This window comes from Brassica napus, unplaced genomic scaffold (assembly GCF_020379485.1).
Source record: "Brassica napus cultivar Da-Ae unplaced genomic scaffold, Da-Ae ScsIHWf_900;HRSCAF=1275, whole genome shotgun sequence".
Taxonomy (NCBI): Eukaryota; Viridiplantae; Streptophyta; class Magnoliopsida; order Brassicales; family Brassicaceae; genus Brassica; species Brassica napus.
The window spans coordinates 12,718-37,498 of record NW_026016938.1 but is presented as its reverse complement, the minus strand read 5'-3'; the positions used below and the strand labels follow the sequence as shown (position 1 = coordinate 37,498).

At 30.8% G+C, this 24,781-nt stretch overlaps 3 protein-coding genes, 1 long non-coding RNA gene and 5 other non-coding genes across 21 annotated transcripts; 7 read left to right on the top strand and 2 right to left on the bottom strand.

The window, feature by feature from the left end:
* Positions 1-3,251: 3,251 nt before the first annotated feature.
* Positions 3,252-5,779, bottom strand: LOC106390114. 4 transcript variants are annotated; one of them, XR_007337885.1, is made up of 8 exons: positions 5,463-5,777; positions 5,231-5,391; positions 4,960-5,081; positions 4,622-4,732; positions 4,452-4,528; positions 4,267-4,355; positions 4,134-4,190; positions 3,252-3,984 (listed from the first exon to the last, which is right to left on the bottom strand). It is a non-coding gene; the product is annotated as an uncharacterized LOC106390114 (long non-coding RNA). The 4 variants fall into 4 exon arrangements; XR_001278201.3 differs by having other exon boundaries at positions 3,252-3,766; positions 4,960-5,391; positions 5,463-5,779; XR_007337884.1 differs by having other exon boundaries at positions 3,252-4,190; positions 5,231-5,368; positions 5,463-5,779.
* An 881-nt stretch (positions 5,780-6,660) lies between these two features.
* LOC125606581 (UPF0057 membrane protein At1g57550-like) lies at positions 6,661-8,655 on the top strand. Its single transcript, XM_048775532.1, has 2 exons — positions 6,661-7,974; positions 8,068-8,655. The coding sequence occupies exons 1-2, from the start codon at positions 7,900-7,902 to the stop codon at positions 8,149-8,151; spliced, it is 159 nt and encodes a 52-aa protein (XP_048631489.1). The 5' UTR covers positions 6,661-7,899; the 3' UTR covers positions 8,152-8,655.
* Positions 8,400-11,395, bottom strand: LOC106396368 (aspartic proteinase oryzasin-1). Of its 5 annotated transcripts, none has more exons than XM_048775523.1 (13): positions 11,250-11,395; positions 11,045-11,115; positions 10,525-10,878; positions 10,370-10,430; positions 10,197-10,291; positions 9,834-10,115; positions 9,715-9,754; positions 9,580-9,644; positions 9,369-9,482; positions 9,239-9,291; positions 8,906-9,161; positions 8,734-8,822; positions 8,400-8,654 (listed from the first exon to the last, which is right to left on the bottom strand). In XM_048775523.1, exons 3-13 carry the CDS (start codon positions 10,873-10,875, stop codon positions 8,570-8,572), a joined length of 1,491 nt encoding a protein of 496 aa, XP_048631480.1. In that variant the 5' UTR covers positions 10,876-10,878; positions 11,045-11,115; positions 11,250-11,395; the 3' UTR covers positions 8,400-8,569. The 5 variants fall into 5 exon arrangements, with proteins under 5 accessions (XP_048631480.1, XP_048631485.1, XP_048631482.1 ...); XM_048775528.1 differs by having other exon boundaries at positions 8,734-8,800; XM_048775525.1 differs by having other exon boundaries at positions 11,066-11,115; positions 11,250-11,319.
* Positions 11,396-11,557: 162 nt separating this feature from the next.
* On the top strand, positions 11,558-13,977 carry LOC125606580. 6 transcript variants are annotated; one of them, XR_007337883.1, is made up of 6 exons: positions 11,558-11,722; positions 12,003-12,156; positions 12,358-12,551; positions 13,028-13,333; positions 13,419-13,549; positions 13,649-13,977. XR_007337883.1 is itself a non-coding variant. In XM_048775530.1 (4 exons), the coding sequence occupies exons 2-3, from the start codon at positions 12,009-12,011 to the stop codon at positions 12,519-12,521; spliced, it is 312 nt and encodes a 103-aa protein (XP_048631487.1). In that variant the 5' UTR covers positions 11,558-11,722; positions 12,003-12,008; the 3' UTR covers positions 12,522-12,551; positions 13,028-13,977. The 6 variants fall into 6 exon arrangements, 3 of the variants coding, with proteins under 3 accessions (XP_048631487.1, XP_048631488.1, XP_048631486.1); XR_007337882.1 differs by having other exon boundaries at positions 13,419-13,977; XR_007337881.1 differs by having other exon boundaries at positions 13,028-13,549.
* Positions 13,978-16,338: 2,361 nt separating this feature from the next.
* Positions 16,339-16,420, top strand: TRNAS-AGA. The gene has a single exon. It is a non-coding gene; the product is annotated as a tRNA-Ser (tRNA).
* A 1,606-nt stretch (positions 16,421-18,026) lies between these two features.
* On the top strand, positions 18,027-18,108 carry TRNAS-AGA. Its single transcript has one exon. It is a non-coding gene; the product is annotated as a tRNA-Ser (tRNA).
* A 1,609-nt stretch (positions 18,109-19,717) lies between these two features.
* TRNAS-AGA lies at positions 19,718-19,799 on the top strand. The gene has a single exon. It is a non-coding gene; the product is annotated as a tRNA-Ser (tRNA).
* A 1,889-nt stretch (positions 19,800-21,688) lies between these two features.
* On the top strand, positions 21,689-21,773 carry TRNAY-GUA. Its single transcript is given in 2 exon segments — positions 21,689-21,725; positions 21,738-21,773. It is a non-coding gene; the product is annotated as a tRNA-Tyr (tRNA).
* A 670-nt stretch (positions 21,774-22,443) lies between these two features.
* Positions 22,444-22,525, top strand: TRNAS-AGA. Its single transcript has one exon. It is a non-coding gene; the product is annotated as a tRNA-Ser (tRNA).
* Positions 22,526-24,781: the final 2,256 nt, after the last annotated feature.

The window sequence follows — 24,781 nt, the reverse complement described above, 5'->3', positions numbered from 1 at the left end:
AAAATTCAAAGAAACAGTACTATACAAAATTTCTAAAGTATATATAACTGAATGTGGGATTAAAATTTTAGTGTCATTGGCATATTAATCATTGCCATACCCGTATGGGATTGTTGGGTCAATGGTTAGAATCAGTTTACTTATATAATTACACTAGGGCCGGCCTGCGCTACGCGCAGGATATGCTCTACATATTATGTATAGCCGTATATTATAATTGACTGTGTATTAAATAACGACGTGGAAGAGAAATAAATTATAATGTATGTGTTCTTTTAGATTTTTTGAGATTTTTTTTTGGTTCTTTATATATATTTATGTTGTTTATTTATAATTTATATGAACTTTTATAAGGATAAAATCATGATTGGTAGGTTTAGTGTAGAATTCAATAATTTGGGCTCTTGTAGATACATCAGGATTAATTCCAAACTTTAAATGTGGGTCTTGTAGATAGATAAGTATATAGTTTAAACCGGCTTCCAACCGTCAGGTTACACCTCATGGCGAAATCGATGTATTGCATCATTGAGCTTAGTGGATTTCGCGCGCTACGTACTTAATTTTCATAATAATTTAAATATATAATTTAGATATTAAAATTTATTTTTAGTAAATTTATCAAATTTTACTATCATTTATTAAAATATTTTAATTTTATGTTTAATTCCTACATATGAGGTTAAGAGAAATGAAATAGTTAGTAAAATTTATTTATATGCATGAAAATCTTATTTATGTTCAGTGTTCACATAAAAATATTTTTTTAGCTTAGGTATGTTTTTGTTGTTTTGTTAAGACTTTGTAATAATTGGTTTTATATTTTGGAAGTGGTCCATAAAAAAACATTTCTAATGACCAATGCTCTAAAATTGTGTATTATAACATATTTTAGGTTTTAAAAGTATGTATTAACCCTTTTATTATAAGGCATCTAAGGGAATCAGCTGGTATTTCATCTTCCTCTATAATATTTTGATTTCACGGACATCATTCATTAAACCAAACAAGGACCAATCGAAGGAGTAAATTACCTCTTTGTACGCCAGCTGAGTTTGTTGGCTAGTTTTGATCACCCCGAATTCGATTTTTCATGCGAGACAGAGGTAGACAAGATAAAGGTCAATCGCGGGTTAACTACTTATTTGATTTGAAAGACCAGGCTATTCCGCATAAATCCATAGAACACGTAAATCAAGCCAAGGGGCCCTACACTTAACAAGGGAGCCACTCTGCCAGAGCTTCACTCTAGGCCTCTCACGTCGGTAGCTATCCGTAGATCACTGACGATCTTAATCTTTCTCCGAATCAGACTCTTCTTTCTATCTTGTTGCGGGGAAGTTCAGTCGTACAGAAGGTCTAATCATGAACAGTTCCAATCCCAGCCCAATGTGAGACATATTTAGTAGATGAATTATCCTATTTTGACTATTATATATATATATATATATATATATATTTGTGACTATAATATATATTTGTGACTTTAATTATATAAATATAGAAACCAAATAAATTCCATATTAGAATATTTATTGTTTCATTAAGATAATTAATTTAAATTAACTGAAAACTTGATTACCATACATTACATAATTTTTTACTTAATGAATGATTTCATAAAAATATTTTTGAATTAAAATAGTGTATTAAACTATAGAAGAATCTATTTATAGTGTGTACTGGATTATTTTATGGATCCAAACATTAGTTATATTTAATATCCTAACGTAAAATTTGAACTTCTATTCAAAAATTTATCAGTAAAATTTTAAATATCTACAAAGAAATATAACAGATACTGATGACCTTTGTTAAATATTTGAAGTTATTTTGCTTCAGTGGATTGGTAATATATTATGTTTGAACAATTATTTTCATGAATTATTTACTTATATATGATATCAAAATGTTGAGCATCAAAGATGCCTGACTAAATTGCATAATAACATGCATAATCGTGATTTTTTCAAATGAAACAATATTTTTTATTTAGAGAATAATTATTTTATTTTATTTGTTCTTATTTGTCGAATTGTTGTATATTAAGGTATTTGTCCAAACTTTACAACTATTTATTTTAGCCTTAAGTACTATAGTCGGATTACCTATACTTTGAGAATTGATTTTACTCTTATTTGTCAGTTTCTCCATAATTTTAAAAAATAATTTTAATTATTTGTGGTGTTCTTAATAATTTTGAGTCATGAGTCATCAATTTAAACTGTATACTAATCAATTTTATACTATTATTTGAAACATTATTAAATAATAGTATATATAAGAATTATGATAGAATTCTAAATATTTTGTTCAAACCAATCTTTAAATTCATATTTTTACTGTAATGATCAAAATTTTAAGGTCTTCATTAGCATGATTAAACATATTGTATAAATAACTAAATAAGTGAAAGTAAGAGCTAGAATATAATTTTAAGAATATATCTTAAAAATCATATATTCTATTATATTAAATATTCTGCTTTAAGTAATCTTTAAAATAATATTTTAGAGGATGTAGCTTAATGGTTTAATATGTATACTGCTGTTTATATGATTTTCATCTTCATCAGAATATGATATGTAGTTATAAGACAAACAAAATCATCTACACCCGAAGTTTCTTCAAATTATCTAAATTTATAGATATATTTGATTAGAATTCTAATTTTATTAAATAATATATTTTATGTAATATAAAAGCGAAAAAACATACCAATGTCTTGAAAATGTTTGGTAGGATCTCTTATATTGTATTTGATATCTTGAAATTAATCTAATATTATTGATTAATTCCGTACATAACTAAATTATATTTAGTAATTAATTTTTGTTAAAATTCTAAAATGAATTTTTATTACATATCCAATTATTATAATAAAATCTTTCAAACTTAAATATAGATATATATTTATAAGGCAGTCTGTTTCAAAAACAAAAACTTATATGATAGTTTTTCATTATAATTTTTACTTTTCATAATTATGAAATACATGTGTTAAGATGAATAATATAATGAAACAATATTTAATCTTATTCTTTCATTATTAAGCAATCAAAATTTCTCTCTTGTTTTTTTTACCAACAAATTTAATTTATCAAAATTATTAAAAATTCAGATGTATATAAAATCATGTTACACAAGTGTATTTATATGATATCGTTTATTTTAATTTTAATCCTTGTCTCTAAGACAGACTTCTCTTACTTTTTTTTTATCAACAGACTTCTCTTACTTAAATTTAAAAAAATTAAATCTGTTTATTGTTGCTATATATATTTTGACTGTTTCCAAAATAATAACAGAACAATATGAAAACAAAATTCTGGTTAATAAAAAAAATTCAGGACCACAACATAAATACTAAAATTACCAGGTGTACCAATTATACTTAAACTAAGGAAAACCAGAACTGGATAACTAAAAAAGACAACAACATTACTGAGTGAAGCATAAAAACCCAGGAAACGGAAATGGAATTGGGGATTTTTTTCGCTTGTCTCCATCGTTGGAGTGATCATGCATTTGGGGGCTTCTTAAGATTTGGACCCTTGCCACCATCAGTTGTTTCCTCTTCGTGTTTACCAGTGGATCAATTTGCAGAGGAATTGGTTCAGACACTTATGAACAGCCTTCGATTGTTGCAGCAGTATCACACTGGTTGGTGTTATCTGGACCAATATTGTTTACAATTGAGTTTGAGTCCATGGAGGGATTAACAGCCCCTGTCATATCATCATTTGGATGGTCCTCACCACTCTACCTACAAAACTATTGTGAGTCTAGTCTCATTCATGGTGATATGTACAATAAGTAAAATATGTAGGAACCACTCAGAGAGAGCGACAGATTCAAGTTTCTTAATCCTGCCATACTTGGCAGAAGCTGAAGAGAGGCCTTCCTGAGCTCTACATAACATGTGTTTTTAATGTAGTATTTAAATAAAAGCATAATCTGAAATTTCTTTCAGAAGTAAGCGACCTGGCATAAGACAGTAGGCAAGGATTTTAACTGACAACTTTATGTAATTAAACTGACAGATAAGAGCTGATTTATGTTCATCTCCAACTAATTTCGTATAGATGTTGGTTGTATTCATCACATTTGGCTCAACACGCAAGAATACTTACCTTTCATGAAGTAGATTAGCTATCAAATAAATAATGCTGACATAAACCGTAGTTTCCCTGCAGAGGAGGTTCGACGTTATTTAAAAACCATCTTTACTGGATGCACTAAACCATTATCGTTGTGGAAAATTACCTGTCCATTGGTATTGTTAACATCAGAAGCTGAATAGACTGGCTTTCATTGTTACAAAAGGTTGATACTCATCACCTGACCAAAAACATCTGCAAAAAACATTTGTTACATAAGTTGAGTAAACATGATTTATTAATCTGTTTTTAGGAAAGGTCTGTTGGGACGTTAATAGTTGAGAAACAAACCCGGAAAATCAATGTCACGGTTGATGCTCCCCCTCAATAGATCTTGAAAGTGTTAAGCTTATGTGTGGTGATGGATCCTTAATTTATAAGGGTTGTAAAAGCAGGGTTATAGAAGTAGGAGAATAGGAAATCAATAAAAGATGGAAGGTTTTAAGGTTGAAGAAGAGAACCTTCTCGTCAAGCAAGACCATGTTACCATTATAAAATCCCTCCTTTATTACATTGTGAGCCTTCCATTATCGAAGAAGACGGATCACCACAAATTGCCTACAGTGGCCAGCCTTCAAATCAGAAAAGTAAATTTGAGAATTTGCCATCCTAGAAGCTTAAGAAAATAGAGATCATGCTATTAGGAAATGAAAAAAAAATAACTAAAAGCAAACACACTAAACCATTGATTAGAAATATGATATCCCATGATATCAAGCATAACTTAAAGAACCCAAAAAGAACTCTGCAGATACAAAAACATTAAATCCGATCATCCAAACAGAAGAAGAGAACGTACAGCAATTTTCAGATTATCAACTGTCTCATGGTGATAGTCAGCGTCACCACAAGAAAAATGGAATCGAGCCACTGTTTAGGAATGAGAGCCCTGAAGATTTAAGTCAAAGCATGGTAGAAACACTGGGAAAATACATCAAAATAGTTTAGAAATGCATAACAAACAAAATCAATCCATGAAAAATAGCAGATTGATAAAGAGAGAAAATTAAACTATCGAGAGAGAAAAAAGAGCTTATGATGATTGAACACGCAAAAACCATAACTCGGACCATTAGATAGCGAATTTCATAACTCAGGCCGTTTCAGATATCGAAGCTCAGACGTCATGGCGGCCGCACGAAGAGGGGAGACGATATCAAATTCTTCGATCGAGCGGAGTTAGGGTTAGAGGGAGAGCCCCATGTAACCTGGCCGGACAGAGAGACTAAATCTACAGCCCAACACGCTTCATCAATGATCGAATACATATCTACACAAAAAAAATTGAAGAATCGATCTTACATTCACGTCCATAAGCAGCGTATCGATCCACATCAGCTCACCACCGCGTTTGACGTTGCTCGCATCCCAGAACCGCAGTAGCCTTGGCTCGACGACGTAAGAGCATTTGCATGACTTCAAGTCATAGAAGAAGATTCTCGAAATAGCCATAACAACACGCATCAGATTATCTCAAGAGATAGAAAGAGAGTATGAGATCGAGATAAAGGAATCGCAGGCGTCATACCCGCTGCAGAAAAGGATGAACGAAATGCTTTCAAGCGATCGATCAAAATTAGGGTTAGAGGCGAGTAGCATCTTTCGGGCCGCAGTGAATAACATTTCTAGAGCCCATCATGAAACACAAAGTAAGCCCGGGACGTTTCCATCATAAATGAAACGCCGAGTTTCACACGGACGCCGCCACGGGTCGCCGCGAGAGAAAACGAATTATCTAGGTGGCAGCTGACGTGGCGCAACCAGGAGGGAGTAAACCCTTTTCTATAGTAATAGATAGATTTGATTTGTTAATCTGATATGCTATGAGTCGGTGATATAATATTAGTAAGTGTTAAAAGTGATTAATGACATTCAATTGTCAAAATTTTCATCATAATTATAAGGGATGTTATATTTAGTTTTAGTGAAATATGAATAAGTCCAAAATTTAAATGACAACTTCTTAAATAAATAAAAAGTAAGAGTCTAATAGATTAGATATATGAAATTTTGATTTATTAATCTGATATGCTATGAGTCGGTGATATAATGATATCGGTAAGTTTTAAAAGTGATTAATGACATTGAATTGTCGAAATTTTCATCATAATTATTAGGGATGTTATATTTAGTTTTAGTGAAATATTAATAAGTCCAAAATTTAAATAACAACTTATTAAGTAGATAAAAAGTATGATTCTAAATAGATTAAATTTGAATATTTTAAGATCCCTTTATTTACAATAAAAAGAACTATATGTATATTTACTTTTAAATTTTTGTTCTTGATTGTAATTAATTCTTGAAGGATGATTGTTTTCGCAGAATACATTACCCTCCTAAAACAAAATTTATTTTTACCTCCGACTTATTTTTTAAATCAAAAACTAAAAATAGTAAAGTAAACAAAATTCAATTAAAATAAAGTTTAAACTATCAATACTATTGAAAGATGATCATTCCCCAATTCTACCCTTAATGAAAATTGCAATTTTCTCGAAAATACTATTATTTTTACAAGGAATTAATAAAATTCATTAATATCATTTAAGTCTTTTGGTTTTGGACCTGGAGATACCTAAATGGATTTATAAATAATGGGCCTATATATAAATGATATGCTAATTTTAAATTTAATATAAATATTCTAATTATAAATATATTATGAACAATAAATAAATTAACAAACACTATTATTTTCATAAAACTATGTATCAATATTGAAAATAGATAATTCGAATATCATGCAGATTTTTAATATAACCCAAAACCCTATATCCTACACCATGTATCATATACATATTTGAATATCTTTTTCCGTGTTTAATGTCATTTTGTACATAATATTGATATGTCAATTGCGAGTGTTTCAAAATATTTTAAAAATTATCTTAAAATCAATTTTTAAATCTAAAATAAAAATAAAACTTATAATAGGTTATTAATAACGAAAATAAACTAATATTGTCATATCAATAAGATTTTTTTATATTATCATTTTTAATTTGGATAACATAATAAAATTTTATAATATTCTAAAGAATCACAAATTTATGTTATATTAAAAATATATGAGTAAAAAATGCTATCAGATATTTTGTGTTTTTATCGAATCAATGGTATCATATTGCCGGTTAATAGTGAGTTTTTGGATTTTTACCAGGTTTTATTGGATTTTTAATTAACGAATTTTTCATTAAATTTGAACAGGATTATGTACAATGTATCGGATCTATAAGTTCAACTACGAATCTAGGTCGGATATGAAAACAATTCTTAAAACTCAAAACATTATAATAGAATAACTACCATATTTCGAACAAATGCCATATTTTGAAGAGAAAAAAACAAACGATAAAAACCTAAAAACTCAATTGTTATGGTTCAAAACAAAAATAATAGTAGTTTGTAAATCAGTTTTCGACAATAAATAGAAAACAAATTAACCCGCGGCGGTCAAAATATAGTAATCCATTATTTAACTATTTGTTTGTTCGTCTCATTTCTTGAACCGGTGAGCAACGGGTAGTCGTGTCGAAAATGCAAAGGGAGTTGTAGGGTAGTTATTGGTATTTGAATCGGAGCTCCTTCTTTTCAGGAATAAACAGAGGACGTTATACAATCAAATTCAGTTTCTCCCTTATTAAACGGATTCAGTATATTCCTACATTCTTGTTTATTAACCAACAACAACGTAAGCAGCACAAAAATATACAAAAACAAAAATTACAGAAGAAGAATGGGCAGTTTCATTGAAATTCTTTGTGCAATTTTCATACCTCCTGTTGGCGTATTCCTCAAATTTGGTTGCGGGGTAATGTGTATATATAACTTAGTATTTAAACAACAATCGAGAACTAAGATTTGAATCTCTTTTTCTCTTCATCTTTTGCGTATTTGTTTGCAGTTGGAGTTTTGGCTCTCTTTGCTCCTAACGTTCTTAGGTTTTGTACCTGGAATGATATATGCCATATGGGTTCTTACCAAATAGAACAACCAAACAAAAACACTAAATCTATTTTTTTTTTTCTTTTAGTTTCTTTTGAACAACGTATCTCAAGTTTTTCTTTTAATGTTGTGTTATGGGACTCGGTTGTAATCTCTAGTCTCTCCGTTATTTAACAATCTTTTTGTCGCTATATTAGATAAGTAATTGAGATTCTAGTTCTCCTTTTGTTTGCGTGATCAGGCTTGAACCATAATCAAATGTGTAACCTTGAAAGATTGAAGATGGTCAAATGCTAAATCGTTACTTGTATCAATATTACGTCTAAAGAGTGATGAAACAAATATAAACTAGGATCTAGAATATGTTTGAAGTTCTAGTAGAGACAATACATGGAGTAAATGGTACATGAGTCATTGATAAAACACAACGAACTTACGTAGATAAACTGGTGTACACAAACTTATGCGGTTTTTGCAATACCAATTTGAAGATTGCCTGAATCGAATACCGTGTGGTAAGCTCCCATAAAGACATCGCCAAGAATCCTGCATAGACCACCCTTGACCTCAAAACCTTTAAATAAATATGAAAATAAACTCTGTAAAAAAATTAAACTCGGCTTACCAAAGAGGACCAGTTGGTGGAGGCAAATCGTAAGCTGAAAACCCACTTATGCACGTCTCAGCATAGCCTACTCCAGTTTTGAGAATGTACTAAACCATTTAACAGCAGCAAAAAATGTATGAAAACAGAACATTTTCAGGTAAAAGTATTATTAGAAGTTTTTTTTTAAAACCTGTTGAGGGGTGAGAGAGAAGGGGTTGCCTCCAATTGTGAATGTAACATTTGGCATGTTTTGGATGTTGTTGCAGTCGATGATTGACTCTCCTGCGGGACTAGGAAAGCTCTCACAAAGCTTGTTCAGGTCTTCAAACACTTTCTCTTTGGTTTCTTTCTGTTTCAGTCGTGTTTCAACCCAGACAACAGCCATCTCACAGACCTTACATAAAACTGATGATCCTTCTTGCTCAACCACCGATTTGACTCCCGTCCTGCACTCATCAAGATCTAAGTTTATACTGATATTGTGTTATATGGTTTTGCTGCTTTGAAGAGATTGTTCACATACTGTTTTCCAAAAACACAGAGACCGATCTCTTTACACACAAGACTAGGTAGTACCTGCACGTTAACATCAAGATCTTTCCTGATTTACAAGAATGTAATATATGATGGCAAAAACTGACAGTGTTTTTTACCTTTGAGGCTAACAGATCCCATATCATCTCTCCATATTGAGAAACCACTATTTTACACTCCGCACTAACAACTCCCGTAGCACCAATGCCATGGTTGATTTGCGTGATTACCGTCTAAAACGAAAGCATCAATAATCAATATTAACTAGAAACATTCTTTTTTAGAATTGCAAGACCTGAAAAGGTTAAAGGATAGTTTTTTTTTTTTTACAGTTGGTCCAGCTAGTAATGAAGTTCCTGAGTCCATGATTGCATCACATCCTTGCTCGCAGAAACCTACACAATAAAAGTTTTGGATTTCGTGACCAACATATGCCTAACATTCAGACCATATAGTATTATTTACCAGTTGAGTTATCTCCGACAAAGATATCTCCCATGTTAAACTGAAAGAAGAGTTAAAAAAAAACTTGAGCCAAAATCATCAAGAGAGAGTATATATGGGTCCAAGTAACGTCTTCTCACCTGCCAATAGCCTTTTCTAGTGACAGGGACATAAGTGTGGTTGCCTTTAAAGTGCGCAGGATCAACACCACCAAACACAATCTCACCTCCTGTTTCAGCATCCGCATCACGGTTTAGCCAGAATGAGAAAACTTTCTCCTTCACTAGTTCTTGACCCACCATGTTGTCCCAAACTGGCACAGCATTTCCCTCTGAAATCTCCTGAAACCCTAACCCGAATAGTCCATCGAACTTTGCTAGGAGAAAAGAGAGACTCCCTTCATGTGTAGCTTCAATAAACTCCTAATATTATAAGAAAGTTTTTAGTGTGATTACATTGCAAACCAAATAGGTTTTAGGAGAGGAAAGACAAATAATCCAGACCTGATCTTTAACTACAAGACCACCAACTTTCACATTGTCTTGACTAAAGAATCCAGAGATGGATCCCGAACCATATGTTATAGTACACGGCTTTCCTGTTACTCAAAATGTGATTCAATGATACCAAGAGATTGGTTTATTTATTAACACTAGACTATAGACAATGTAAGTACCGTTCTTTGTGTATGTTTTGGATTTGCTAGACTTGTACTTGTGATGGACCCAGCAAGCCAGCTGAAGAGCACAACATACAAATACTAGACAAGATAAGACAAAAAGAGACGGTTCCAAACAAACACAAACAAATTCTAGATTTTGTATAACTCACGTCTAGAAGTTTGCAATGTATAGATGGAACCCAGAGGTTGGAACTTCCGGTATCGAATATGACTTCGAATTCTTGAGAAGGTGTTCCGATTCCAATAACTCCATAGTATTGAGCGTCTAGGTAGTTCTTAAGAATAACCTGATTTTCTTGAGTAGAATCACCTCCAAGAGTAGGGTAATATGTGAGTCCTCCTTGTGAATGTTTCAGCTTTCTGATCACTCGACCGGTTCTAATATCATCGAGCTCGAGCCGTCTTTTCTTCAGACCGACACGAAACAGACCACTGGAGGTTATGGGATGTAGAAAGGTTGCTAAGAGACAGAAACAGATGGCTTGACGGATAAGCATCATGTCCTGTCACATGTATCGTCATTAAAGTAAAGATAAAACATTATAGCTTCTTTTTTAATTAAATCTCAAACAGAGGAAAATAATTCTAGTTTTCTTTTGGGATTTCAGTGATAAATTAAAGTAACTAAAGTTAATCAGTTACTGAAGCAAGTTAATTGTTAATTCTTACTCTTATTAACGTTAAACCCACTTGATTGTTCACTGACTGATAAACTCGATTATTTTCCAGGAAGAAGTAATCTACACAAAACAAAAAAAAAAGAAAAAATGAATCAAATGGTTGAAACACATGTTTAACAAAGTCATCTGTATAAAGGTGGAAACACCAAAACTTTAGAGAGAGAAATTTAGTTAATGATGGAGCAGCAACAAACCTAAGTGGATTGAGGGTGAAGATCAAGAAGGTCTGTACTTTTTGTGAGTGGAAGAGATTTTCTTTCTCCTCCATTATCTCGTTTATGCGTGTAGATATTTATTTTCTCCAGTGAAAGTGACAATGACACATTCGTTTTTAGTTGACTTTGGAGGTACATAGAGAGAGTTTTTTAGTCATTGAAAATAAAAAAAGAAATTTAAATCTCCTCAACCCATGTTTGATATTTTATTTTTATAATAAATTAATATCATTATTGTAAAAAAAACAAATTTGGGCGTACTTGTAAAGTTGATGTAAAATGAGAATTAAAAAAAAAAAAAAAAATTTTGGTAAAATGTTAAATTATAAAATTTATTTGATATAAAATACACGATGTCTCTCTCCCCTCTCAGAAGTCCCTCATAATCTGAATTTGCCTATTTGCTACGAACCTCTGCTGGCCATAACCTACTCCACATCTGTGCATCTCCGGTGAGCTCCTCTGTTCTCACTTTTCTCCTTCCGAATCTTCCTTCTTATCAATTGCGGCGATTATGCTTAATTAATCAACTTGGACGATTTCATTGTGCGGGAATACAATCGTCCTGTAGCTCCCTGGTTTAGTGGAATCAAGAATCAGATCTTCTGTTCTGTTCTGACATGCGTAGATTAAATATGTTCTGAAGTCGTCCTTAAACTGTTCGATAAAATGTCTCACCGAACATCTTTGTCAGAAAACCAAGGTTTGATGGGGGTTTTGTTGTTGTTACAGAGAGAAATGGCGTTGAGGCAGATGTTAGGATGGTCAGAAGGCGATCTGATGAGATCAGATGCAAAGCCATGTTCAAGGCTCATGAGACAAACTGCTGCTATTTTCACTGTTGGTGGAGCTCTTGGTTTCTGGGTTCTTTGCAGACTTCACTATGGTATCAAAGTTTCTCTTCTTTCTTATAAACTTCATATTTCTTATTTGCGCCATGGTGATTCTTGGGGATAGTTTTTGTTTTTTTGCGGAATTTATGATTCAAATGATTGGATAGTTGAGTGACAAAACCTAAGATACAATGGTAAGAGAAGAAAATGTTGACCCCTCCATTTCATGGCTGTTGCTTATGTGGAATGTGCAGGTCCGAGGGTTACAGTGCCAAGAAGTCTACGATGGGCTGGGTGTGGAGCTGTGTCCATGAGTGCATCTACGGCAACACTTGTCCGTCTCCTGAGCCCTGAATGTGAACCCCAAAACATTGCTGCATACGACCAACCCAAACCCCCTCAAGCTTCACTCCCTTAAACCATCAGTTTCTGACTTTATCTCTTATGTGTATGTACCTCAGATTTTGTACATGTTTTTTTTTTTGCAGTACACAGAGTTTAGCTATCTATTCCTAAATACTACTTTGTCTTTTAGTGCTTCTTATTTGGATTTTGTTCCTATTTCTTTAGGAGCGTTCAAAATGAGCTACGGGGTTCAGCTTAGCTCATTATGAATTCAAGTACTTTATGATTCAGCTCAGCTGATTTATTAGATTAAATAACTCAACTTAAACTTGGACTAATTTCATCATAGGCTAAATGAATTAGCTCACGATTTAGTATTGGAATACACTTAAAAAGTTTTGCAACAGAGTACAAATGTGTGTGTGTGTTTTTTTTTGAATGAATGTTAAATTGTATTCATCAAAAGCTCTGTTTTCCATCAAGTGCAACTACTGGTTGTTTTAAAAAACTTATAATCATCTATGGCGCTGAACCAAAGTCGAAGAATTCCCTCATGAGTCATGTTGCTTCACGTGACAGTTGACAAGCAGAATGAGACCTGGACGTTCTTGTCGATGATCTTGAGCAGAGAGGGTGGTAGGTAAAGGAGGTTCACCGTGATTACGACGATTTCTTTCCTTCCAAACAGAGTGGATATAAATCTGAAATGCATAACAAGCGAGAAACATGCAGTGGCTGTCCAGGTCGTTCTTTTTTTTTTTTTTTTAAATAAGGCTTTCATAGTGAAGATTAAAGTTTAGAACATGCACATATACAAAGAGAAAATGGAAAGGAGGGAAGATGTAAACCACAAAGAGATAACGATACACCACGGTGGAAACGATGGTTCTGCTCTTTCCACAACTCGTAAATAGTCGCGTGCCAAAGCTGCAAACTAATAAGGGAAGATATTTATCTTGAAATGCGACAGGGAATCAATTGATCATTTCCCACAGTAAGAGAACATTACACAGATAAATTCTTTCCATTGCTCAACCAATCCTGCCTCACCAGTGATATGCAGTGGGCGACCCACGGACATCCGATATAAGAGTCGTATTTGTAAGTTTTGGGAGTTTGTATTTGTTCGTTTTGAGTGTTCTGCATAGAATGGAAAGCTTAAGATGGAGGGAGTTGACATACTCCAATCTTGCTTGATAGCTCTAAAAAACGAGGTCAGGACAATGGCTTAGTGAATGCGTTGGCGAGCTGCTCGTGAGTAGATACATGAGATAATCATAAAGTACCCAAGTTTACATTGTCGCGGATGAAGTGATAATCCAAAACAAGATGCTTTATTCGGGAGTGAAACACATGATTATCACAGAGATACGTCGCCCCCATGTTATCACAATATACTACTGTGTATGTGGCAAAGTGACACTGAGCTTAGTGAGTATTAGAAAGATTTATAACCTATGGTTATAATCCATTTCTTTTAGTTCAGGAATATTTTTCGAACTTTCTTGATATAGTAATCTTTTTCACCACCATCAACAATTTTGAATGACCATAGTATAAGCTACATTGTCTACATATATATACTAATTCAAGAAAAGTAAAAGCTTCGTTATAGAAAAAGGTGATCAAGTATCAGATAAAAATCAAGGACTATTGTGCCACCAGTTCACATAGTCCCAGCAAGAGTAATTTCTTAGCATATTATCTACATTAAAACACGAAAAATATAGTACAAAAGGAATATGTAAAATGTAAATAAAATTCAATTTGAAGATTGCTGCATGTGCCTATCAGTTTTCAATGTTCTCTTAAGGGTAGTCGAAATTCTCTGCCATTTTCTTGCATGAACTTATCTTTTCATTTTAACTAATATAATCAGTCATGCTATCCTAAATATCATTTCTACCATTTTACTTAACTTGGACATATAAATTGATTTTAATTTGTACTCAATTGGAATAAAAAACAATATCTAGCAAAAATTAATAATGTTTGGAAATATGTAGAGTTTGGAGGTTTAGATGATAAATTTTGGACTATTGATACATTCATGTTGGTAAAATAAAAATTTAAAATATCCTTCAAACTCGTCTACTTCTCCCAAAAAAGTCAACAATAATGATAGAGAGTATTATGTAGATTAATCTATAAAGAACAATGTTTCAGTTAATCATTAAAGTGGATGTGCCAGAGTGGTTATCAGGCATGACTAGAAATCATGTGGGTTTTGCCCGTGCAGGTACGAATCCTGCTGTTCACTCTTTTGAGAAACTGGGGTTTTAGAAAATACGACTATTTTGTAATTTTGTTTCTAATGATAGTTTAATTTTTACACAGATAAATTAGGAAATGTTACAAAACAGTTCAAGATACAAATAATTAACAAACTTTTTTGTGTGTTTTCCTATTATACTCGAAAAAGGATTAGGCAAACAAGCATGTCCTTATCTAATCTACCTTATTACAATGCCGACTTAAGCTCAGTTGGTAGAGCGGAGGGCTGTATTTTAAGCAGAAATTACTTGACTATTTTTCTTTTATAGTTAATTTTCAACGTATTTTAATAATATTACACATATGTACAATCTAATAATGTATATACTGTAATAGGAGTTTATAAAAAAATTAGGTTTCTTTCAGAAAATAGGGTGAACTGATTTAAAAAAAATTATAACTTTCTTTTATAAATAAACAATGTTTATAACAAATTATAAATATTTATAACCTGTGGTTATTATCCTTTTCATTTAGTTAAGGAAAATTTCTCGAACTTTCTAAATTTAGTAATTTTTTTCTCCAAGATCAACAATTTTGAATGAACATAGTATAAGCTACATTGTCTATGTATATATAAAAATCCAAGAAAATAAAAAGCTTCTGTATAGAAAAATGATTCTCGAGTGTCAGATAAAAATCGAGGACTATTGTACCGCCACTTCAAATAGTCCCCGCAAGATTTTGTGAATTAGTTCATCTAATTGTTTGCTACTGCTACAATGGACTGGGCAATGTTTATTATATTATGGCTTTCTTTTTTATTTGCTAAGCATAAACTATATAATTATTTAAATGAGCAAACAATATGGACATTATTGTGTATTAATAATCTATATGTAGAATGAACATATGTATGAAGTGTTGTATACATTTGACCTTAGCTCAGTTGGTAGAGCGGAGAACTGTAGTAGTTGCAGAATATCCTTAGGTCACTGGTTCGAATCCGGTAGGTCGGAAATGTTTTAGTCAAGAATTTTTCATTTTGATTTTGACGTTATGTGTCAGAAAACTGAATTGTGTAATTATACCATAAATTGAACGTTATGCAGCTAAATTTCATAGTTCTGGTGTCTTATTTTTTTCAATACTGAATGTGCTAAACTGAACATTAAAAAGTAATTTCTAAGAGTTAGCCTATTATCTATATTCAAACACGAAAACTAAAGTACAAAATGAATATGTAAAATGTAAATAAAATTCAATTTGGAAGATTGTTGCATGTGCCAATCAGTTTTTAATGTTGTCTTAAGGGTAGTGGAAGTTCTCTGCCATTTTCTTGCATGAACTTATCTTTTCATTTTAATTAATATAATAAATCATGCTATCCTCAATATTATTTCTACCATTTTACTTAAGTTGGAGATATAATTTTTTTTAATTGGTATTTAACCAGAATAAAAAAATATATAGCAAAAAATATTAATGTTTGGAAATATGTAGAGTTTGGAGGTTTAGATAATAATTTTTTGGACTATTGATACATTCTTTTGTTGGTAGAATTTAAAAAATCCTTTAATTACAATCGTCTACTTCTCCCAAAAAATCAACAATAATGATTGAGAGTGTTATGCAGATTAATCTACAATATAACCATGTTTCAGCTAATTATTAAAGTGGACGTGCCGGAGTGGTTATCGGGCATGACTAGAAATCATGTGGGCTTTGCCCGCGCAGGTTCGAATCCTGCTGTTCACGCTTGAGAAACGTTTTTTTTAAAGAAAATACCACTGTGTTGTAATTGTTTTTCTTATGATAGTTTCCTTACTACAGTTAGGTAAATTAAAAAAATGTTACAAAACTGTTCGAGATACAAACAATTAACAATATTTGTATGTCCTTCCTATTATACTAAAAATGGATTAACCAAACAAGCATGTCCTTATCTAATCTATCTTATTACAATGCCGACTTAGCTAAGTCGGTAGAGCGTATGGCTGTATTTCTAGCAGAAATTCCCTAGGTCGCGACTATTTTGCATTTATAGTTAACTTAATATTTTCATAGTATTTTAATAATATTACACATATGTACATGTCTTATACTGTATATCCGCAATAAGAGTATATCAAAAAATATTCAGAAAATAGGTTGGACGGATTTAAAAATAATTGGAAATTTATTTCAAAATTAAACAATGTTTGTAAAAAATAGAAAGATTTATAACCTGTGGATAAGGAAAATTTATAAAAACTTCTTGATTTAGTAAATTATTTCTCCAAGATCAACAATTTTGAATGAACATAGTATAAGCTACATTGTCTATGTATATATAAAAATTCAAGAAAATAAAAAGCTTCTTTATGGAAAGATGATTATCGAGTGTCAGATAAAAATCGAGGTCTATTGTACCACCAGTTTAAATAGTCCCGCAAGATTTTGTGAATTAGTTCATCTAATTGTTTGCTACTGCTATAATGGACTGGGCAATATATATTATATTATGGCTTTCTTTTTAATTTTGCTAAGCATAAACTATATAATTATTTAAATGAGCAAACAATATGGACATTATTGTGCATCAATAATCTATATGTAGAATGAACATATGTATGAAGTGTTGTATACATTTGACCTTAGTTCAGTTGGTAGAGCGGAGAACTGTAGTAGTTGCAGAATATCCTTAGGTCACTGGTTCGAATCCGGTAGGTCGGAAATGTTTTAGTCAAGAATTTTTCATTTTGATTTTGACGTTATGTGTCAGAAAACTGAATTGTGTAATTATACCATAAATTGAACGTTATGCAGCTAAATTTCATAGTTCTGGTGTCTTATTTTTTTCAATACTGAATGTGCTAAACTGAACATTAAAAAGTAATTTCTAAGATTTAGCCCATTATCTATATTCAAACACGAAAACTAAAGTACAAAATGAATATGTAAAATGTAAATAAAATTCAATTTGGCATGTGCCAATCAGTTTTTCATATTGTCTTAAGGGTAGAGGAAGTTCTCTGCCATTTTCTTGCATGAACTTATCTTTTCATTTTAACTAATATAATAAATCATGCTATCCTAAATATTATTTCTACCATTTTACTTAAGTTGGACATAGAAATTGTTTTTAATTGGTATTTAACCAGAATAAAAAAATATATAGCAAAAAATATTAATGTTTGGAAATATGTAGAGTTTGGAGGTTTAGATAATAATTTTTTTGGACTATTTATACATTCTTTTGTTGGTAGAATTGAAAAAATCCTTTAATTACAATCGTCTACTTCTCCCGAAAAATCAACAATAATGATTGAGAGTGTTATGCAGATTAATCTACAATAGAACCATGTTTCAGCTAATTATTAAAGTGGACGTGCTGGAGTGGTTATCGGGCATGACTAGAAATCATGTGGGCTTTGCCCGCGCAGGTTCGAATCCTGCTGTTCACGCTTTTGAGAAACGTCTTTTTTAAATGAAAATACCACTGTGTTGTAAGTATTTTTCTTATCATAATTTCCTTACTACAGTTAGGTAAATTAAAAAAAATGTTACAAAACTGTTCGAGATACAAACAATTAACAATATTTTTATGTCCTTCCTATTATACTAAAAATGGATTAACCAAACAAGCATGTCCTTATCTAATCTATCTTATTACAATGCCGACTTAGCTAGGTCGGTAGAGCGTAGGGCTGTATTTCTAGCAGAAATTCCCTAGGTCGCGACTATTTTGCCTTTATAGTTAACTTAATATTTTCATAGTATTTTAATAATATTACACATATGTACATGTCTTATAATGTATATTACGCAATAAGGGTATATCAAAAAATATTCAGAAAATAGGTTGGACGGATTTAAAAATAATTGGAAATTTATTTCAAAATTAAACAATGTTTGTAAAAAATAGAAAGATTTATAACCTGTGGATAAGGAAAATTTCTCAAACCTTCTTGATTTAGTAAATTATTTCTCCAAAATCAACAATTTAGAATGAACATAGTATAAGCTACATTGTCTATGTATATATAAAAATTCAAGAAAATAAAAAGCTTCTTTATGGAAAGATGATTATCGAGTGTCAGATAAAAATCGAGGACTATTGTACCACCAGTTTAAATAGTCCCGCAAGATTTTGTGAATTAGTTCATCTAATTGTTTGCTACTGCTATAATGGACTGGGCAATATATATTATATTATGGCTTTCTTTTTTATTTTTCTAAGAATAAACTATATAATTATTTAAATGAGCAAACAATATGGACATTATTGTGTATCAATAATCTATATGTAGAATGAACATATGTACGAAGTGTTGTATACATTTGACCTTAGTTCAGTTGGTAGAGCGGAGAACTGTAGTAGTTGCAGAATATCCTTAGGTCACTGGTTTGAATCCGGTAGGTCGGAAATGTTTTAGTCAAGAATTTTTCATTTTGATTTTGACGTTATGTGTCAGAAAACTGAATTGTGTAATTATACCATAAATTGAACGTTATGCAGCTAAATTTCATAGTTCTGGTGTCTTATTTTTTTCAATACTGAATGTGCAAAACTGAACATTAAAAAGTAATTTCTAAGATTTAGCCTATTATCTATATTCAAACACGAAAACTAAAGTACAAAATGAATATGTAAAATGTAAATAAAATTCAATTTGGCATGTGCCAATCAGTTTTTAATGTTGTCTTAAGGGTAGTGGAAGTTCTCTGCCATTTTCTTGCATGAACTTATCTTTTCATTTTAATTAATATAATAAATCATGCTATCCTAAATATTATTTCTACCATTTTACTTAAGTTGGACATATAAATTGTTTTTAATTCTTATTTAACCAGAATAAAAAATATATAGCAAAAAATATTAATGTTTGGAAATATGTAAGTTTTGAGGTTTAGATAATAATTTTTTTGGACTATTGATACATTCTTTTGTTGGTAGAATTGAAAAAATCCTTTAATTACAATCGTCTACTTCTCCCGAAAAATCAACAATAATGATTGAGAGTGTTATGCAGATTAATCTACAATAGAACCATGTTTCAGCTAATTATTAAAGTGGACGTGCTGGAGTGGTTATCGGGCATGACTAGAAATCATGTGGGCTTTGGCCGCGCAGGTTCGAATCCTGCTGTTCACGCTTTTGAGAAATATTTTTTTTAAATGAAAATACCACTGTGTTGTAAGTATTTTTCTTATCATAATTTCCTTACTACAGATAGGTAAATTAAAAAAAAATGTTACAAAACTGTTCGAGATACAAACAATTAACAATAGTTTTATGTTCGTCCTATTATACTAAAAATGGATTAACCAAACAAGCATGTCCTTATCTAATCCATCTTATTACAATGCCGACTTAGCTAAGTCGGTAGAGCGGAGGGCTGTATTTTTAGCAGAAATTCCCTAGGTCGCAACTATTTTTCCTTTATAGTTAACTTAATATTTTCATAGTATTTTAATAATATTACACATATGTACATGTCTTATAATGTATATTCCGCAATAAGAGTATATCAAAAAATATTCAGAAAATATGTTGGACGGATTTAAAAATAATTGGAAATTTATTTCAAAATTAAACAATGTTTGTAAGAAATAGAAAGATTTATAACCTGTGGATAAGGAAAATTTCTCAAACCTTCTTGATTTAGTAAATTATTTCTCCACGATCAACAATTTGAATGAACATAGTATAAGCTACATTGTCTATGTATATATAAAAATTCAAGAAAATAAAAAGCTTCTTTATAGAAAGATGATTATCGAGTGTCAGATAAAAATCGAGGACTATTGTACCACCAGTTTAAATAGTCCCGCAAGATTTTGTGAATTAGTTCATCTAATTGTTTGCTACTGCTATAATGGACTGGGCAATATATATTATACTATGGCTTTCTTTTTTTTTGTTGCTAAGCATAAACTATATAATTATTTAAATGAGCAAACAAAATGGACATTATTGTGTATCAATAATCTATATGTAGAATGTACACATGTATGGAATGTTGTATACATTCGCCCTTTGCTCGGAGGACTATAGTAGTTGCAGAATATCCTTAGGTCACTGGTTCGAATCCGGTAGGTCGGAAATATTTTAGTCAAGACTTTTTCATTTTGATTTTGATGTTGTGTCAGAAAACTAAATTGTGTAATTATACCATAAATTGAACGTTATGCAGCTAAATTTCATATTTTTGGTGTCTTATTTTTTTCAAAACTGAATGTGCTAAACTGAACATTAAAAATAATTTCTAAGAGTTAGCCTATCGTCTATATTCAAACACGAAAACTATAGTACAAAATGAATATGTAATATGTAAATAAAATTCAAGTTGGAAGATTGTTGCATGTGCCAATCAGTTTTTAATGTTGTCTTAAGGGTAGGTCGCAACTATTTTGCTTTTATAGTTAAATTGTTTTTCAGAGTATTTTATTAATATTATGCATATGTACATGTCTTATAATGTATGTTACGTAATAGGAGTATATCACAAAATTAGGGTTTGTTTCAGAAAATAGGGTGGACGTATTTAAAAATAATTGAAAATTTATTTCAAAATTAAACAATGTTTATAAAAAAACAGAAAGATTTATAATCTGTGGTTATAATCATTTTCTAATAGTTTAGGAAAATTTCCTGAACTTTCTTGATATAGTAATTTGTTTCTCCAAGATCAACAATTTTGAATCAACATATTATAAGCTAAATTGTCTATGTATATATAAAAACTCAAGAAAATAAAAATCTTCTTTATAGAAAAATGATTATCGAGTGTCAGATAAAAATCAAGGACTAGTGTACCACCTGTTCAAATAGTCCCCGCAAGATTTTGTGAATTAGTTTCATCTAATTGTTTGCTACTGTTACAATGGGCTGGGCATTATGTGTTATATTATGGCTTTCTTTTTTTTTTATTTTGCTAAACATAAACTATATAATTATTTAAATGAGCAAACAATATGGACATTATTGTGTATCAATAATCTATATGTTGAATGTACACATGTATGAAATGTTGTATACATCCGACCTTAGCTCAGTTGGTAGAGCGGAGGACTGTAGAAGTTGCAGAATATCCTTAGGTCACTGGTTCGAATCCGGTAGGTCGGAAATGTTTTAGTCAAGACTTTTTCATTTTGATTGTGACGTTATGTGTTAGAAAACTGAATTGTGTAATTATACTATAAATTGAACGTTATGTAGCTAAATTTTATCTTTTTGGTGTCTTATTTTCTTTCAATACTGAATTTGCTAAACTGAACATTAAAAAATAATTTCTACGAGTTAGCCTATTATCTATATTCAAACACGAAAACTATAGTACAAAATGGATATGTAAAATGTAAATAAAATTCAATTTGGAAGATTATTGCCAGTGCCAATCAGTTTTTAATGTTGTCTTAAGGGTAGTGGAAGTTCTCTGCCATTTTCTTGCATGAACTTATCTTTTCATTTTAATTAATATAATCACTCATGCTATCCAAAATATTGTTTCTACCATTTTACTTAAGTTGGGGATATACTGTTTTTTTTTTTAATTTGTATCCAACTGGAATAAAAAAAATATATCTAGCAAAAAATATTAATGTTTAAAAATATGTAGTGTTTGGAGGTTCAGATAATAAATTTTTGGACTATTGATAATTTTTCTGTTGGGAAAATTTTAAAATATCCTTTAATTACAATCCTCCACTTCTACCAAAAAAAAAATCAATAATAATGATTGAGAGTGTTATGTAGATTAATCTACAATAGAACCATGTTTCAGTTAATTATTAATGTGTACGTGCCGGAGTGGTTATCGGGCATGACTAGAACTCATGTGGGCTTTGCCCGTGCAGGTTCGAATCCTGTCGTTCACGCTTTCGAGAAACGTTTTTTAATAGAAAATACCACTATTTCGTAATTATTTTTCTTATGATAGTTTACTTATTACAGTTAGGTAATTAAAAAATGTTACAAAACAGTTGAGATACAAATAATTAATAATCATTTTTATGTTCTTAGCTCAGTTGGTAGAGCGGAGGACTGTAGTAGTTGCAGAATATCCTTAGTTCACTAGTTCGAATCCGGTAGGTTGAAAATGTTTTAGTTTAGACTTATTGATTTTGACGTTGTGTTAGAAAACATAATTGTGTAATTATACCACACACGGAACGTTATGCAGCTAAATTTCATCTTTTTGGTGCCCTATTTTTTCCAATATTGAATGTGCTAAAGTGAACATTAAAATTTAATTTCTAAGAGTTAGCCTATTATCTATATTCAAACACGAAAAATATAGTACAAAATGAATATGTAAAATTTAAACAATATATACATTGTGTATCAATAATCTATAAGTAGAATGTACACATGTAACATCCGACCTTCGCTCAGTTGGTAGAGCGGAGGACTGTAGTAGTTGCAGAATATCCTTAGGTCACTGGTTCGAATCCGGTAGGTCGGAAATGTTTTTGTCAAGAGTTTTTCATTTTGATTTTGACGTTATGTGTCAAAAAACTGAATTGTGTAATTATTGCAAAAATTGAACGTTATGCAGCTAAATTTCATCTTTTAGGTGTCCTATTTTTTTTCAATTCTGAATGTGCTAAAGTGAACATTAAAAAGTAATTTCTACGAGTTAGCCTATTATCTATATTCAAACAAAAAAATTATAATACAAAGTGAAAATGTAAAATGCAAATAAAATTCAATTTGGAAGATTGTCACATGTGCCAATCAGCTTTTAATGTTGTATTAAGGGTAGTTGAAGTTCTCTGCCATTTTCTTGAATGAACTTATCTTTTTATTAATATAATCAATCATGCTATCCTAAATATTATTTCTACCATTTTACTTAAGTTGGAGATAGAAATTGTTTTTAATTTGTATTCAACTAGAATACAAAAAAATATCTAGCAAAATAAATATTAATGTTTTGAAATAAGTAGAGTTTTGATATTTAGATAATAAATTTTTGGACTATTGATACATTCTTCTGTTGGTAAAATTTTAAAATATCATTTAAATACAATCGTCTACTTCTCCCAAAAAAATTCAACAATAATGATTGAGAGTGTTATGTAGATTAATCTACAATAGAACAATGTTTCAGTTTATTATTAAAGTGGACGTGCCGGAGTGGTTATCAGGCATGACTAGAAATCATGTGGGCTTTGCCCGCGCAGGTGTCGAATCCCGCCATTCACGCTTTTGAGAAACAGTTTTTTTAAAGAAAATACCACTATTTTGTAATTAATTTTCTTATGATAGTTTACTTATTACATTTAGGTAAATTAAAAATGTTACAAAACAGTTTGAGATACAAATAATTAACTATCATTTTTATGTTCTTCCTATTATACTCCAAAAGGATTAACCAAACAAGCATGTCCTTATCTAATCTATCTTATTATAATGCCGACTTTAGCTCAGTCGGTAGAGCAGAGGGCTGTATTTTTAGCAGAAATTCCTTAGGTCTCAACTATTTTGCTTTTGTAGTTAATTTTATTTTTTCAGAGTATTTTAATAACATTACGCGTATGTACATGTCTTATTATGTATCTTCCGTGATAGGAGTATATAACAAAATTAGTTTTGTTTCAGGAAATGGGGTGCACTGTTTTAAAAATAATTGGAACTTTATTTCAAAATTAAACAATGTTTATAAACAATTAGAAAGATTTATAACCTGTGGTTATAATCCTTTTCTTTTAGTTAAGGGAAATTTCTCAAACTTTCTTAATTTTTAATTTTTTTCTCCAAGATCAACAATTTTGAATAAACATAGTATAGGTTACAATGTCTATGTTTATATAAAAATTGAAAAAAAAAAGTTACGTTATAGAAAAATGATTATAGAGTGTCTGATAAAAATCGAGGACTATTGAACCACCAGTTAAAATAGTCCCTGCAAAATTTTGTGGATTAGTTTCTTCTAATTTTTTGCTACTGCTACAATGGACTGGGAAATATGTATTCTATTATGGCTTTTTTATTATTTTGTTATGCATAAACTATGTAATTTTTTAAATGAGCAAAAAATATGTAAATTATTGTGTATCAATAATCTATATGTAGAATGTACACATGTATGAAATGTTGTATACATCCGACCTTAGCTCAGTTGGTAGAGC